The sequence below is a fragment of the Spermophilus citellus genome, assembly GCF_964194105.1.
Source record: "Spermophilus citellus genome assembly, chromosome: 14".
In the NCBI taxonomy this organism is placed as follows: Eukaryota; Metazoa; Chordata; class Mammalia; order Rodentia; family Sciuridae; genus Spermophilus; species Spermophilus citellus.
Genome location: NC_138194.1, coordinates 34144918 through 34162244, shown reverse-complemented (window position 1 = coordinate 34162244; position 17327 = coordinate 34144918). Strand labels below are relative to the sequence as shown.

Genomic DNA, 17327 nt, shown 5'->3' with positions numbered 1-17327 from the left:
AGGTGAATATAATTCATAAGGGTAGAGTTCTCATGAATGGAGTAATGCCTTATAAAAGGCTGAGTTTGCTCTTTCTGTCCCTTATACCACATGAGGACACAGTGTTCATCTACTCTAGAGGATCCAGCAACAAACTGCAATCTTAGAAGCAGAGAGCTGGACACTAAATCTGCTGGTGCCTTGATCTTAAACTGCCTAGCCTCCAGAACCATGAGAAATAAATTTCTGTTCTTATAAATTACAAAGCCTGGGGCTGGGGATGTGGCTCAGTGGTAGAGCGCTCGCTTAGCATGCATGAGGCACATGCATGGGTTCGATCCTCAGCACCACATAAATGTAAAATAAAGATATTGTATCCAACTAAAAAATAAATATTTAAAATAAAAATATTACCCAATCTCAGGTATTTTGTTACAGCAGCACAAAGTTATTCTCTGATTTTGGTACTCTTGTTAGTCATATGTTGGATTTCTTGAATTAATTTAAGTTTCTTTTTTACTTGTTCATTTTCCATTCTTTTTATTTATTTTTTTGGAAGACTGCTTCAATTTTATCATTTAAACTTTATATGAATATTCAGTTTCTTCTTTTGGGGGTGGGTGCCAGGGATTGAACTCAGGGGCACTCTACCACTGAGCCACATCCCCATCCCTATTTTATATTTTATTTAGAGATAGAGTCTCGCTGAGTTGCTTAACGCCTCATAGCTCCTGAGGCTGGCTTTGAACTTGGGAACCTCTTGTCTCAGCCTCCTGAGCCACTGGGATTACAGGTGTGCACCGCTGTGACCAGCTTCCTATCTTATTTTAATTTCTAAGTTTTCTCTCTTATTTACTTAATGTTACTTTAATAAATAAATAATGGAATTCTGTTTTTATTTCAAGGTTGTGAATGTTTTTTCTCTTAGGATATTAATTGTGGGATTTAGTGGGAATTTTACTTTTTTTCTGCTTCTATGTGATCCATTTCTTGTGAGTTATTTTCTTTTTCACTCTCTCTGGTTTTAGAAGCTCTTTTCACCTGTCTGCTGGTCTTGAGCTGTCCAGTCATTTAACAAAGTTAATAAGAGGTGTGTGTGTGTGTGTGTGTGTGTGTGTGTGTGCGCTTCAAGTTTATCGACTGGCTGGTCTTATGATACAGTAATTGGTCAGGCATCTGTTATTTTCCCTGTGGGACCTTTAAGTGTTAAAATTGGATATGTTTTCTCTTGATAGTCAGGTTCCCTAAAGCACAGTCCTTCAACTCTTGCTTAGGGTTTTTAAGCCACAAAAGGCAAGGTTTTGGAAGTAGAGCCTGGTTTATGTGCATGAGAGGGAGGGAAGCACTGGCCCTTTAACATTTCAGTATTTAGTCTTTCACTAAATTGTCATTTTTTCAACATTACCCTCTGCTGTGGTTTTTAACCCGCAGCCTCTCCCGTTCAACTTCTTCACAGATTAAATTTGTCCCCTATAAGTTTGTTGTTAAAGTATTCTATCTAGGCAGTCTTTTAATTTTCCCTCCTCTTGACCTTTAAGCTTATACATTGAAAGTTCAGGTATAGGGAAAGTATTTCCCTTATAAGCCCTGAAAGAAGTTTCTTAAACTATAAAATGGTATATGATGTATAATATATACCAATTACTGTTGCTATAACAAAATGCCTGATGCTGGGTAAGGTATAAAAAAAAGAGATTCATTTAGGCCACAAATTTGGAGGTCTAAGAGCATAGTGATAGCATCTGCTTTGCTTTGGTGGGAACTTTCTGACTATATCACAAGTCAGATGGCATCATGGTGGGAGCACAATTCAAAAGTGAGAGATCACATTGTAAGACAGGAAGCCAAGAGATTCAGGGGTCAAGCTCACTTTTTTTTTTTAAATAACAACTCATTCTCAATTAACCTAGGTCCCTCAAGAATATAATCCTTTCTGAAGGTGGGCCTCAATGACCTAATCACTTTAAAAAAATTTTTTTTAGTTGTTGATGGATCTTTATTTTATTTATTTATATGTGGTGCTGAGACTTGAACCCAGTGCCTCACACATGCTAGGCAAGTGCTTACCACTGAGCCACAACCCACTTTTTTACCAGGTTCTACCATCTCAACACTTCCACACTGAGGACCCAGTTTCTAGCACATGAACCTTTGAGGGACAAACTCAAACCATGTCACATGGAAAGATATTTCAAAAAACAATGCAATACCCCTGTACTCCAAATAGTCTTCTAAATAGTTTCTAAATGTTGGTGTATTTCTGTGCTTGGTTTTGATCTTATTTATTCACCCAGTCCCATGGCTCTAAATATCATATGAAGGCTGTTGACTCTCAAAATTATCATCTTACCTCTCCATTGAACTCCAGGATGTCTATTTGACATGTCCATTTCAATATCCAATAGGCAATTCAAGAGAAGGAATTTATTCCTTACCTAGTAGCCCCAATTCATAAAGGTTTCTACTGTCTATCCAGTTCCTCACACAAAAATCTGTTAGTCAACCTTGATTCTTCTCATTTCTATATGCCTATTATATGCCTCATTTCTATATCCTACTCATAAATAAGTTCCAGGAGTTCTATCTAAAAATATACCTCCAATCTACCCACTCTACTTCATCACTAGGCAACCATCTTCTCTTACATCTTCTCTTACTTAGCTTCTGCAACAGTGTCCTGATATCTTTGCTGTCACTCTTGAAACTCATTTTTCACATAGTAGAGAAATCCTTTTGAAAAATATAATCCTTTTGATGGCTTTGTGGTGCACTTAGAATAAAATTAGAACTCATGATTATGTCCTAAAAGGACCTTTATGATCTGGCCCATATACTTTTCTTTCTAATATCACATTATTCTGTTGCCTCATTATTCACTCAACAATTATTTATTGAGCAACTGCAATTATGTCAGAAATTGAGCTGGGATCCTATTACAGTGTACTGGCCTCTTTTTGATTCCTTGGACACTCCAAACTCTCTTTAGCCTCAGAGCTATTGCTTATAGCAGTTATGGGATGGATCAGTTAATAGATATAAATTTGAAAATAAAGCTGATGCTGTTTGAAAGTAGTTCTGAATATATGAGCTCTGTTTATGGGATAAAGAAGCCCATACTTTCTCCTGTGGTTCCTATGTCAATATGTCAAGAAATAATACCACAGCGCATCCCAATGCCAAAACAGAAACTTTGAGGTCTTAGCAATGGCTCAGCTCACAGGTAATTATTTCCAGGAAGCCTCTCCTAGCCCTAGGCTGTTATGTTAGGTTACCATACTAAACAGAATTACACTGTAGTATCATTTCTCCTTTACTGTAAGTTTTTTGAGGCCTGGAACTGAATCGTTCCTTCCTCTGTGGTACAGTGCCTGATACATATGTAGGCACTCGATACATATTCAAATAAATGAGTAACTGAATGAATGAGCAAAATATGATATAACATGGCACAAATATAGCTAGTACAAATTAGAACAAATTCAACACTCAGGATACTTCTTCAAATAGGAGCAACCAGGAGAACACTCAGGTGTAGTCACAGTTACTAGAAGTTCATTCATTGGGAGATGAAAGTTAAGGGCAAGAAATATAGTCTAGAAGGAAAAGTTTCATGGATACATGATGCAGACAGGAAAAAGCATATAATTTCTTCTCAGAGAAACTTTTATTCTATTGGTAAAAGATGGAGGAATTGGGATATGGAGAAGAAAACCAGGTAATAGAATAGAATTATACAAACAAATATATTAAAAAGTAGAGATTTATAAGATAGTTTTAAAATGGATCCAAACTAGATTTTAAAAGTGATAGATTTATATATATATTTCAAAACATACTTTCTATTACCATTTCATGTAAATATTTAAAAATTAATTTTTCTTTATACTACCTTTATATGTATAATTTGGTTGTCCACTGCTGTGAGGTGATTAAGATTCTCCAGTATTTCTAAGTCTCTTATGTCATCAATATTATTGTTGCTGATATTCAGTATGGAGAGGGATTTCTATAAGAAAAATAACTAAATTAGCATTAGTAAATAGTTTAAATACTATACATAGGAACCAGAAATCCTAATTCTTAAGAAGTTTTAAAAGATTTATCAGGTTGTTTTGCTTTTTATGCAAGAAAATAAAAATCATGGAGATTTTGTTTTAGTGCTATATTTTTTTCAGATGGAACTTTCAGAACTTAGTATGTGATGTAAATTTGGGTTCTGCCTGTAGTTTCTCCATAAGTCTTATTTTCCTCTTCCATAATACAAGATTAATATACAGAATAAAGAAGCCAAGAATAAAAAAAAGAAAAATATACCCTCCAAACACAATGTTAAAAATATAAAAATGCTTATTGCAATTAAAACAAATTATATTTTGTGCTAAATACCACTAAGATTTATGCTTTACATAGGAAGAGAGAATTTTTATCTTTGTTTTTCTGAAGAGGAAGCATGACCAAGCATGAACAAATATCTGGCTTTTATATTTGTATTTGCCTTTCTATAGTGGTTTCTCTTTACTGTCCATATATTCAAAAGCCACTTGAAATAGTAATAACCTAATTAGTAAGAATCGTGATATTAGCTATTAATGAGGATATAAATATACAATATGGCAACACTAAATTAAAGTCATCTTAATTCTAAGGCACAGAAATCTCTACCAAGATTGAGTCCACCACTAAGGATCTACACATACCAATTTAGAAAATATATTTCCTGATAAATTTGAAGACCTGAAATAAAACTGAAAAAAAAATTATGCCTCATATTTAGAATTTCAGATCTGCTTGAATTTATGTAAAAATTGAGCTAGCAAAATTGTTCAGTGGTGTTTTCCAGTAAAAGTAGCCATCCCCACAGTGTGGTCAGTCTAATTGGATCAGGTGAGGTTGAGCGGTGGTTGCTGACAGCTGATTATGGGGGGATGGGATAGAAAATAGTTAATTTCTCTGCATTGTTTAAAAGCTGCCAAATAATTGTACATTCCTTTTTCCTTAGGCTTTTCCCTAAAATTTAAAATTTTAAGCCACAGGAATCACCAAGGCCCAAATTATGAATGAATTAACATCTGTATTAGAACTTACATAACCTTTTCATATCCTAAACTTACATAACCTTTTCATATCCATTTACTCTAAGAGTTGGGCACTACTATTTATAGTATTATGATTCTGAGACATTATGTGGGAAAATCAGCTTCAGTCCTCAAGCAGACAACCAGTCACACAAACAGAAAGAGCATGTACAGTGTTCAAATATTCCCTCCCATGTTCCTATTTCATTATAACTTGTTAACCACTATATTCTTTGTCAAAATATTCAAGTATGGCCTTACTGCCAGAGAACGAAGAGTTCTTGGATCAAATAGAAGCTTTTCTCCAAGGGGAAGCTTCTGACTCTCAACATGAAGTTCTCTTAGTTCTTCCAATCCTTCCAAACCTTCTATGACAGCAATGTAATTGCCTCCCAGATATCTGAAACATAGACATAATTCTAAATAGACTTTGAGAATGCCATGGTTTTTATACATGATAAAAGTGTAAGATATCATTCAACTGTGTGAAAACTATATACAGAGAATACTGTGTTTATATTGAATCTATGAAAGGTTTATCTAAATAACAATAAATTATATTCTTACACTTAAATTAGTCTAAAAATACATTTTTAGTTTTTCTAAAAGTGAGAATTGAAACAGTCCATAGTAAACTATCTACCAGGTCTTTTCATGTGTTAGGGTATAGAGAGTCACCTGGGTTGTAGGTTTAAAAATGAAGATTTGGGGGCTTAACTCCCAGAAATTCTAGATATCTAGTTTGGAACACAGTAATCTGCATTTTTAATGAGCATTCACCACCCCACTCTTATTGTCCCCATTACAAAGCCATTGGTCCCCTTTTGTGAATTTGGATCTTATAGGTAGTAAATGCCTTTTTACAATGAAATATATGTGAACACGATCAATTTTATGAGCTTGACCTTTTGAGATGGGATTCTGAAAGGCACAGAACTTATCTGGGCTCCATGGAAACTTTTTTCACTAGTTAAGTCACATGAGGATGTTTTAGGTGTCCCTATAAGCTCACAATACAACTTACCCCACCAAAAAAGAAAGGTTTATCAAGCTTAGTAAAACATAGATTGTTGAGTATTACCTGTGAAACAGCTTATTTCATATGAATAATAGTATATAAGAAAATAAAAATCGAGGCCTGTTCCACAAAATATATGTGAGAATCAGACTGAATTACACATTAAATTTACTTGTGAAACTTAATGCAGAAAATGGAAATGCCTGCCTGCATAAAATATATACAGTAAGGATGACAAGCAGTTAATATTATTAAAAAAAAATAAAAGCACTTACAGTTTTTCCAGTTTCTTTAATGATCTGAGGTTCTCTATATATGAAATACAATTGTTTTGAAGGTATAGATGGGTCAGATTTGTGGCATAATTCAGGTTAGTGATTTCACTAATACGATTATCATATAAATATAAAACGCTAAGATTTTTGCAAAAAGAGAGGTCTTCCTAAAGGGAAAACAACAATCAGTCAATTTCCTAAAATCTTAGAATTTTGTTTTTCAGAAAATTTTTCATATGAACATTCTATAAATTTCCCTAAGGTTTATATAAAAGAAAGAAAAATATTTCTCTATTCTTGGCAGTCCAAATGAGACTAGAGTGATTACAAAATAAGTTCTAGGATTTAACATTCTGTAATTATATCAGTAAAATTGTATTTGTTAAGATTTTTCCCAGTGCGAGTAATTTTCCTTGGAAGCAATTAGGGTCCTCTGAAGGTAGAAGCATTGAACAAATTATTGTTCCAATATTATAAAGCCAGGCTTGGGGCTGGGGTTGTGGCTCAGTGGTATAGTGATTGCCTAGCAAGTGTGGGGCCCTGGGTTCAATCCTCAGCACCACATAAAAATAAATAAATAAAGATACTGTGGTCCAACTACAACTAAAAAATAAATTAAAAAATAAATAAGTAAAATAAAGCCAGGCTTACTCTTTCTGTATGTTTGGAAGTAAACAGCTTATAATACTGAAAATCAGAAGTCATCCAATATTCAAGAATAATGGATTAATTAAAAATATAATAATGCTATTGTAAAACCATTAAATACTCTTATTATTTCTATAGTAATATCTTAAAGATTTAATAATACATAATTAAATGTATTTATGACCCAGTTTTGGGAAAATATATTACTAAATGTCTAGAAAAAACTGGAAGGACATCACCTAAGTATTAAAAATAAATATCTCTAAATGGTAGGATTACATTCCTTCTTCTTATTTATATTTATTACAAAAACTTTTTTTTTTCTGTGCTGGGGGATCAAATCCAGGCTTTGTGCATGCTAGGCATTCAACCACTGCACTATACTCCCAATCCTGTTTAGTTTGTTTTGAGATAGGGTCTTACTAAGTTGCTGAGGCTGGCCTTGAACTTTTAATCTTCCTGCCTTTGCCTCCCAAGTGAATAAGATCATATATGCATGGCACCACATCCAGCTAAACACCAATTACTTCTGAGATAAGAAAAAAATTGAAGTTAATTTTAAAAGACTTTTATTTCTTGGGTCTGGGGTTGTGACTCAGTAGCAGAGCACTTACCTAGCACATGCAAAGCCCTGGGTTCGATCCTCAGCACCATATACAAATAAATTAAATAAAGGGTTTTTTTGGTTTGTTTTGTTTTTCTTTAAAAGATTGTTATTTCTTGAATGGTGGCAGAATTGCCCTAGAGTAATTCTCCCTACATAAGGGAGAGGGAAATTCTGCTCAAAAAACGTGTCAGTCTTCATTAACATCACATTTTGGGAACTTTTAAGTTTATAACTTCTTCTCATTTTATAATTTCTTCTCATTTGGATTACTTTTAACTAGTTAGCTTTCCTCCTGACAAAGATCATACAAGCTGGAGAAATATGTATAGATTGTTTTGAGGACAAAAGACCTTTAATAAGGGCTCTTTGGGACTTTCTGGAGAAAGCAGTCTTGTATGGTATGATAAGGTAGAGAGCTCTGAGCAACAAAAGAGAAACAGGAGGCTTGGGGCAGCTGAATCCTTGAAGAGAAGGATCATCAAGGAACCATAAATGATAGAACATAGGAGTGGATTGTGGATCTACAAAAACAACCACAACAAAACATTTTTTTTTCTTTTTCGATATTAGGCATTGAACTCAGGACCTTGCATGCTAGGCAAATGATCTACTGCTTTGCTATGCTTTTCCCACTCAAAATATTTTTAACGGACAGTTTTTGCCTGGGGCTTTGGTATTTCATTCAGCCATTCATTAGACAAAGGTTTTAACATGAGTCAGGTATTATATTGGATAGGGGGTTTAGAATGATGTGTGAAAAATAGGGACATGATCCTTGCCCTCATATAGTTTCTATGTTTCTGAGAAATTTTCTCTCATCTGTAGTCTTTAAGACATACTAGGGTCTACAGATACCAATACAAATGATCCCAAAGAGTTATTTCAGCCTTTACAGTTTCCTAAATTAAAGCCAAGAAAGAATTACCTTAGCACCGAGAAAATGTAATTTCAGAACATATCCAAGTAAACATATTCTTGTCTGATAAAACTAAACCACTCTCGGGGCTGCAGTTGTGGCTCAGTGGTAGAGTGCTTGCCTAGCATGTGTGAGTCACTGGGATCAATCCTCAGCACCACATAAAATAAATAAATAAAATAAAGGTATTGGGTTCATCTACAACTAAAAAATATTTTCAAAAAATTAACCTAATCTCACACACACACACACACACACACACACACACACACACACACATAACCAGTTAAATTATGTGCAAAAAATTTCAGGTGAACTTTTTTTGTGGGTGGTTGTTGCTTAGGATCCAACCCAGGGTCCTGGGCATGCTAAGCACACATCTTTACCACTGAGTTATATCCTTACCCCCACAGTTGAACATAGTCACATAGTTATTTCATAACATTTAGATATTTAAAATATTATATTCCAAGGCTCTGGAATAATACAAAAACATCTCTGAAATTATTTCAAATCCATAGAGTACTGTAGGGGAACAGTAACAATAATATCTAACATATAATTCATGAAAATCACAATGTACATTTTATAGAAAATAAGTTTGATATCACAGGAGGAAATTATAATGAAAACATACTATAAAGCTTACTGGAAGAAATACAGTTAATAAATTTAATTAATAATAGAGTTAATATGTTAGATATGCCCTCAGACCAATTTCTAAACTTTACATTGTTAATTATATAAAAATAAGAAATAATTTCAGAGTTCTTACAATTGCATCTATATTTTTGTCTGAAAAATTTATATGAGTTAATTTCTTCAGGCATTGTGCAATGGTTTCTTCTTTTCGGGGTTTAAGATTGCTGTTTTTGGCAATTAGTTCCAAGGTCAGTCGAACCATGATTTCTCTATAAACCAAACTCTCATCAATAGCTCTGTTTTGATATCATGTCCAGAAGCAGGTTCAGATATTGTTTATTTCCAACTTTCTAAAAATTAAAGAAAAATAAATATTATGATATCACATAGCAATTTAGGAAAGGTTATTTTGATTTAGTCTTTTTTTTTTTTTTTTTTTTTTTTTTTTGCAATACTAAGGATTGAACCTAGGAGCACTTCAGCACTGAGCTACATTCCTAGCTCTTTTAGGTTTTTTTTTTTTTTCTTTTTTGAGACAGGCTCACTATGTTGCCCAGGCTGATCATAAACATGTGATCTTCCTGCCTCAGCCTCCGAAATAGCTGAGATTACAATTGTGTGGTACTGAGTCCGGCTTCTTTAATTTTCTTATATAAAACTATTTGATGAGTTAGTCCATAGACATTTTTATGAGCATTGAGGTATTTTCTAAGTGCATAGACTTAGATTTAAGATATCAAAATTAATTAAGTGCATAGTATTCATTTGTTTTTTTACTTTTAAATCTTTTCCTCTCCTTGAGTAGTATTGAATTATTATTGTGGGCATCTTTTGAAGGATAATTTATTCTGTTTTGGAGTCAAAAAGGACCTCAAGGAATATTGTCTTATTGTTCTCATGTCTTAGAGGAAGAAATTTATCTGCAATTACTCAATCTAGAGGCAGTTGAGAATGGCATTAGATCTTCTGGCTCCTTTTCCCATAATAATCACAGTAAATCTATTTTCAAAATTTCAAAATCAGAACACATAAATTGAAAATCTTGAGTTATATAGAGGATAATGCTACAAAACACTTAAAAATGGAGCTAGCCTAGAAATTTTGCTATGTTACTACAACTATAATCCTGAAAGAGGCAGCATAATGCAGTATTTCTCAATCCAGATTGGCTGGTTCAGATTTTGGCTTCACTGATCACTGGGGTTAGGCAGTCTTAGGAAGGTTATTTCAAATTTCTCATAAAATAAGGGACTGGTCTTGGCTCCTCAGAGCTTCCTGAGGCCCTGGGTTCTACCTCCAGCAGAGCCAAAAAGAAAAAAATAAGGAACAAAATAAGAAGCTTGATATTACAGCTCAGGTATGTAAGAGGCTGAGACAGGAAGATTGCTTGAGCTCAGGAGTTTGAAGCCAGACTGTTGAATATGCAAGAACCTGTCTCAAAAGAATAAATAAGAAAAATGGTATCTACTTCTGAGATGGGAGGATCCAACTCTCCCCTAAGGAATACTGGCATATACCAGATACACTGGATCTAAATGTACTGAGTTTGCTAATATTTCTTTTTTTTTTTTTTAAAGAGAGAGGGGGGGGAGAGGGAGAGAGAGAGAGAGAGAGAGAGAGATAGAGAGAGAGAGAATTTTTTAAATATTTATTTTGTAGTTTTCGGCGGACACAACATCTTTGTTTGTATGTGGTGCTGAGGATCGAACCCGGGCCGCACGCATGCCAGGCGAGCACACTACCGCTTGAGCCACATCCCCAGCCCAAGTTTGCTAATATTTTATTTAGGATTTATTTTACCTATGCTTCTTTAGGGAATTTGGCCATTAATTTTATACTTTCATGGTTGGGTTTTTGTATCAAAGCTAACTAAACTAGTTGACCTAACAGTAAGTGCTAGATTGAGTTTACTGGAGAAGACTGACTCTATATTGAATTTTACTATAGTTTCTCTAAAGTATCAAGGTTTTTATTCTCTGTGGGTGAATCATACCAAGAGAAGTTCTTCATAACCAGATCATCACTTACACAAACTTTTTCAAGCCAGTGGATAAACTGCTATTTCTTATATTTCACCCAGTTTTGGTACTTTTGTTTTTATAAGTAATTTTTAGAACAAACACATTTCTATCTGATACTAATCTTCCTTTCATTGATTATATCTGTTGCAAGTATCTTTTTTCAGACCATGGCTAATCTATTTGCTCCATCACTCTCTTTTTCTTTGAATTCTTTTTTTTAAATGGTATTTTCTAAAAACTAGAAGCTTTTTTCTGTTTTTGAACATTAGCCAAGTGCATCATTTTCCTTTTGGCTCATGTTTTGTGCTTTTTGTGTCTTACTTAGTAACTCCTTCCTTGATTTTAAAAGAATGACATAGCCGTGCACAATAGTGCAGCCCTCTAATCCCAGAGACTCAGGAGGCTCAGGCAGGAGGATCAAAAGTTCAAAGTCGGCCACAGCTACAAAGCAAAGTTCTGAGCAACATAGTGAGATCCTGTCTTGAAATAAAAAATAAAAAGGGTTAGGGATGTGGCTCCATGATTAAGCATCCCTGGGTACCAAAAAAGAAAGAAAATCATCATACTGTAGTGATATATATATATATATATATATATATATATATATATATATATATATATATATATATATATATCTCCATGTTTTTAGCAGCACAGTTCACAATACCCAAACTATGGAACCAGCCTAAATTTCCATCAACAGATGAATGGATAAAGAAAATGGAAGATATAACACACACACACACACACACACAATGGAGTTTTATTCAGCCATAAAGAAAAATGAGCCAGGCATGGTGGTGCACACCTATAATCCCAGCATCTTGGGAGGCTGACAGAAGAGGATTGCAGGTTCAAAGCCAGCCTCAGAAACAGCGAGGCGCTAAGCAACTCAGTGAGACCCTGTCTTTAAAGAAAATACAAAATAGGGCTGGGGATGTGGCTCAGTAGTTGCGTGTCCCTGAGTTCAATCCCCAGCACACACCTCCCCCTGCAAAAAAAAAAAAAAAAAAAAGAAGAAAAATGAAATTATGTCACTGCAGGCAAATGGATAGAACTTGAGGCCGTTATGGTAAGCAAAATAAGCTATAAACTCAGAAGATCAAGAATGGGAGTATGTTCTCTCACATGTAGAAGCTACAGAGGAAAAAGGAAAAGTAAGGTGGGGGTACATAGGCAGGGATCTCATGAAAATCAAAAGGAAATCAGTAGAGGAAACAGACTGGGGTGAGAGATGCAGATGGAAGTACTGGGGGGTGATATTGACCAAATTATATTGTTATGTTGTGTGCATGTATGTGTAACAAATAACCTGTCTTTACATACAACTGTAATGTACCAATAAAAAAATGTGGAAAGAAAAAAAGTGTGTGCACTTGTCTTATTGCTGAACTCAAAGGAAGTATTTATAACTTTTACCACTAAGAAGTATACTATGTTTGCTATGATTTTTTTTTTAGTAGCCAGCCATTCTCAGGTTAAGAAATTTCTTTTCTACTCACAGTTTATAATCATTTCTTTTTAAATCACTATTTGGGAGTGGGGGTTTACCTCAGTGGTAGAGTACCTGTTTAGTATGTGTGTGCAGCTCTGGGTTCAATCCCAAGCACCAATAAAGAAAAAACAAAAAATTCATGAACAGATGTTGACTGTGTGTGTGTGTGTGTGTATGCACATGTATTAGAATATGTGGTGAAATACATTAATAGACTTTTTAATGTTAAAATGTTTTACATTCCAGGGATAGACTACACAGAATAGCATATACTAGATACACTGGATCTAAATGAGTTGAGTTTTCTAATATTTCATTTAGGATCTATTTTACCTATGTTTATTTAGGGAATTTGGCCAGTAATTTTTTTTCCTAATACTTTCATGGCTGGGTTTTGAATCAAAGCTAACTAAAATCAGTGGGTGAACATTCCTACTTTTTGTTCCTTGAATATAGGAAAATCTCCTGTAAAACCAACTGGGCCTGGTGAATTCTCATTTGGGGAGAAATGTTTTGGGGAGATTAATGTTTAACTACTATTTTGGTTTCTTTAATGAATATAGGTCTCTTCAGGTTTTCTGTTTTTTTCTGGAATCCATTTTGGTAAATTTTGTATATTTTTATAACAAATTAACCTTTCTGCCTATATTTTAAATTTGTTGTCACAAAGTTCTATTTTAGTATTTCAGTCTTTACTACTGCTTTGATAGTTCCCTTTCTCATTCCTAATTTTTCTCCATTTTCCCCCTGATTAGTCTTTCCAGTTTTTTTAAAAATATTTTTTCAGTTTTAGATGGGCACAATACCTTCATTTTATTTGTTTGTTTTTATATGGTCCAGGGATTGAACCCAGTGCCTCACGCATGGTAGGCAAGCACTCTACCACTGAGCTACAAGCCTATCCCAGTCTTTCCAGGTTGTCCGCTTTGTGAGCACACTCAAAGGAAACTAATTTTAGCTTTGTTGACCACCTCTCTTTGTATCTCTGCTTCAATTTCATTACTTTGTTTTTCTCTTTTTGAATTTTCTTTCCTCATATTTTCAGGTTTACTTTGTTTTTCCAAGGTCTAAACGTAGATGTTTGCTTTAATTTTCAGTCTATCTTCTAATATAAATATACATAAATATATTTAAAATTAGAATTTTCTACCCTTAGCTGATTCCACAATATTTGATTTTTCATGTAGATGTTTTTAATTTGTAATATCCTTTTATGATTTTGTTGGCCCATACTTAAAAGGCTTAAATCTTAGAACTTTTTTTATGGAAATTTCATTTGTCCTTTTTACACTGGTAACTGAGGTAAAAATGCATCTTATTTATTTATTTATTTTTGTAGTAGGAATTAAACCCAGGGACACTCTACCACTGAGCTACATCTCCTTTTTATTTTTTATTTTGAGACATAGTCTTGCTCAAGTTACTGAGGATCTCAGGTTGCTAGCCTGGAACTTGTGATCCTCCTGTTTCAGCCTCCTGAGTGACTGGGATTTCAGGTGAGCCCAGTGAAAATGCACATTTAAAAAAGGTTATCCATCCCAGGGTCTCCCCCGGTAACTGAAGGAGATTGCTCTACTGGTATCACAGCAACCCTGTGATATGAAAGAAGTGATCCCTGTGGAGATAACTTTGATCAAAGGGAGACAGAAGTCACAACTGATTTATTCTCCTTTCCCTCATGGACTTTTGTGAGAGGCATTCATTTCAGAAGATCCCTTTGAAAACGTGGTAGACTACTGAGTCACACTTGCTTATATTTGCTCTCTTTCCATCTCTGTCCAGTTCATTTTTTTCCTTCACTCTACTTCTCTGGGATTGCAACCCAAGAAAAGTGCTAGCACAAGTTTTCACTTAAGGCTGTTTTCTAACCTGGGCTAAAATAAATTTGGATCTAAATGCCTATCCTCATGAAAGACAGGCAAACTTTTATCTATATCCTCTTGGAATATTTTTTTTTCTGGTTGGACTTAAGAATTAAAATTGATATAAAACAGAGAAAAAATTTTATAAGAAGTAAATCTTGGGCTGGGGTTGTGGCTCAGCGGTAGAGCACTCGCCTAGCATGTGGGAGGCCCTGGGTTCGATCCGCAGCACCACATAAAAATAAATAAAGATATTGTGTCCAACTAAAAAATAAATATTTTTTTTAAAAAGAAGTAAACCTTTCTGCCTGTATTTAAAATTTGTTGTCAGAAAAGTATATAAATTTAATATAAGTTTTAAGTGTAATGAGAATCTTTATGGAAATGAAGACTCAAAGACATAGAGCTGAACACTCATACACTGAATTAGAGTAGGAAATTGTGAAAAAATGACAAGGCAAAGGGGATTTGGCTAAGGTAGCTGACTGATGAAGAAGTGGCTAGGAAATTAAGGGTTAGTCTAAAAGTTTGTATGGATTTTTCTGTACCTCAACTTCCCATCCTTGATGGTAAGAATGATAATTTTCTAGGATAGGGAAGGACTTTTTCAAATGGAAATTGCATTTCTTGCTTTTAAGAAACAAAACAAAGGTCAGTAATGTTGCACCTGTTGTTCCTTAAGGCCTTTAACTCAAAATAGTCAATATGCCAGCGCAGCATATTTTCGGTTGGCCTAATCTTAACTCTGTCACTATAGAGGAATTCTGTCTCTATATATTGGTGTTGTGTGGAAGAGAAGTTTTAAGTATTTCAGATAATTAAAAGTGGAAAGAGGCAAATGTAAGTAAATGAAGTATTTATTAAATCAAAGGAAAACCAATAGACCCAATATTAAACTTAAAACAACAACAAAAAGACACAGCCAAACAAATTCCCAGGGGTTGAATATGAAAGTGAGAGAACTAAACACTCAAACATAGGCGACTTTTAACTCAAAAGAACCTGCATTGGGCTGGGGATGTGGCTCAAGCCGTAACGCACTCACCTGGCATGGGTGGGGTGCTGGGTTCGATCCTCAGCACTACATAAAAGTAAAATAAAGATGTTGTGTCCACCGAAAACTAAAAAATAAATATTAAAAACAAAGAACCTGCATTGTAGCAGTGCACAAAATACCTTCATTCATTTTGTTAAAATAAAACTTTAAACTTTGTTGGTATTGTAGTTTCCTTGTTTAGAGAAATTATAAACTATCAGCCGTTTCAACTGACTCCAATAGTGTGGATTTGGATACATTTTAGAACATAATAATAAAAACAATTCCGTCAACAGTGGTGAGGTATCCTTGCTTTGCTTTTAAATGAGATTCATTGTTTTCTAAAGTTTGAGAAACGTCTTTTCTGTATTTCCTCCCACTAGACGTGTCATCTCGGGCTCCAATGGCTAGCTAGGATCTCTCTCCAGGATTCAGCGGGAACAGCTTACAGTTACCTACAGGCGCTCTGGGAGTCACTAAAGGGACTCCTCGACTTTCATCCCCCGGGACTTCCACAGGCCGGAGGAGATGGGCTGTTTCCCCCTACATTCCCACTTAGCGAGACCCAGGCTCGGTGGCCTCAGCCCTCAAGCTTCCAAAACCCTTCGGAACTCAGGCGCACCCCAGACACCGCTCGCCCAGCCCGGTGGCCCCCGCTTCCAGCGTTTCCTTCCCCGGGAGCCGTTTCCCAATCTTCCCTGATCCCAGGCATTCGTTAAAATACAGACTTCCCGTTTTTCTGGAAATTCTAGAGTCAGGGCTCAGGGACCTGCATTCTAACAATCATCCTAGAGAGTCTTACTGACAGGCAAGGTTGGGAAACGTGGCTCTAGGGTTTCCTCTGTCTCCACGCTTCTGCCCGGAGGTCACCTCACCGCTCGCTAGACGAGTCTGGTCGGTACCTCTGGTTTGGTAAGTTTCGCCGGCCTCCGGCTCCTCGACAGCCTAGGCGCAGTTGCCTGGCGACCCGACGCTCCGGGTCCGCCCGCTGCTCGAGGGAAGTATCGCGAGGTTGCGGGAAGCGCCCCCTGTGGCCTGGCGCAGGTGCTGTTGATTGTGACGTGGGGCCCAGGGTTGACATAGCCCACTGGACAGTCTCTGGATGGAGATCAGTTGATTGAACTGGCCGTGAGGCATCGGTTTTATCAGCAGCAGACGGGACAATTTTTGTTAGGTCACCATTTCCCACTGGATCATCAGATTTGACTGTTGGGCACAATTACCCTCTTGTCCCAGTAACAGATCAGAAAAGGAATTATCTGCATCAAGCCAATACTTCACCCTTTCTCGGATAAAACCCAAACTCAGGGTGACATTCACGAGTATTCATCATGTCTTTCCTCATCATTTGCCACTTGACCCCTACTCTCCAGAATTCTCCACTGTTCACTGTTCTAAAAAGATTTTCCCTCCCTAATCCTCCCCGCAGAGTAGCACTAGAACATACGTTATTCTCTCTTTCTTTATTTTTGCCTTTTAAGACGATGGAGAATAAGGGCATCTTTTCTGAAGACTTCCTGCAGACTCCATCATTGTTAAGTGATGTTACTTTCTGCCCCCAGCGTAGCTGGGATGTATTCAGTTCTTTAGATTAGCACTTATCACTTCACTATATGTTGTTACTTATCCAGACTCCAATAAGGTGATACATTATTTGAGGACAAGGATTATATCTTTTACCTTGCTCTTCCCAGGAACCAGGAAAGTGCCTTGTATATTGAGAAGTCACTTCATAAATGCTTGTAAAATAAAT

At 35.7% G+C, this 17327-nt stretch overlaps 1 protein-coding gene across 1 annotated transcript in view; it reads right to left on the bottom strand.

The window, feature by feature from the left end:
* The window catches only part of PPP1R42 (protein phosphatase 1 regulatory subunit 42), a 50434-nt gene extending 33900 nt beyond the window's left edge, over nt 1–16534 (bottom strand). Inside the window, 5 exon segments of the mRNA XM_081266419.1 lie at nt 3869–3985; nt 5316–5454; nt 6348–6514; nt 9294–9510; nt 16381–16534. Coding sequence (XP_081122545.1) covers nt 3869–3985; nt 5316–5454; nt 6348–6514; nt 9294–9422 — 552 coding nt within the window. The 5' untranslated portion in view covers nt 9423–9510; nt 16381–16534.
* Between the last annotated feature and the right edge of the window lie 793 nt (nt 16535–17327).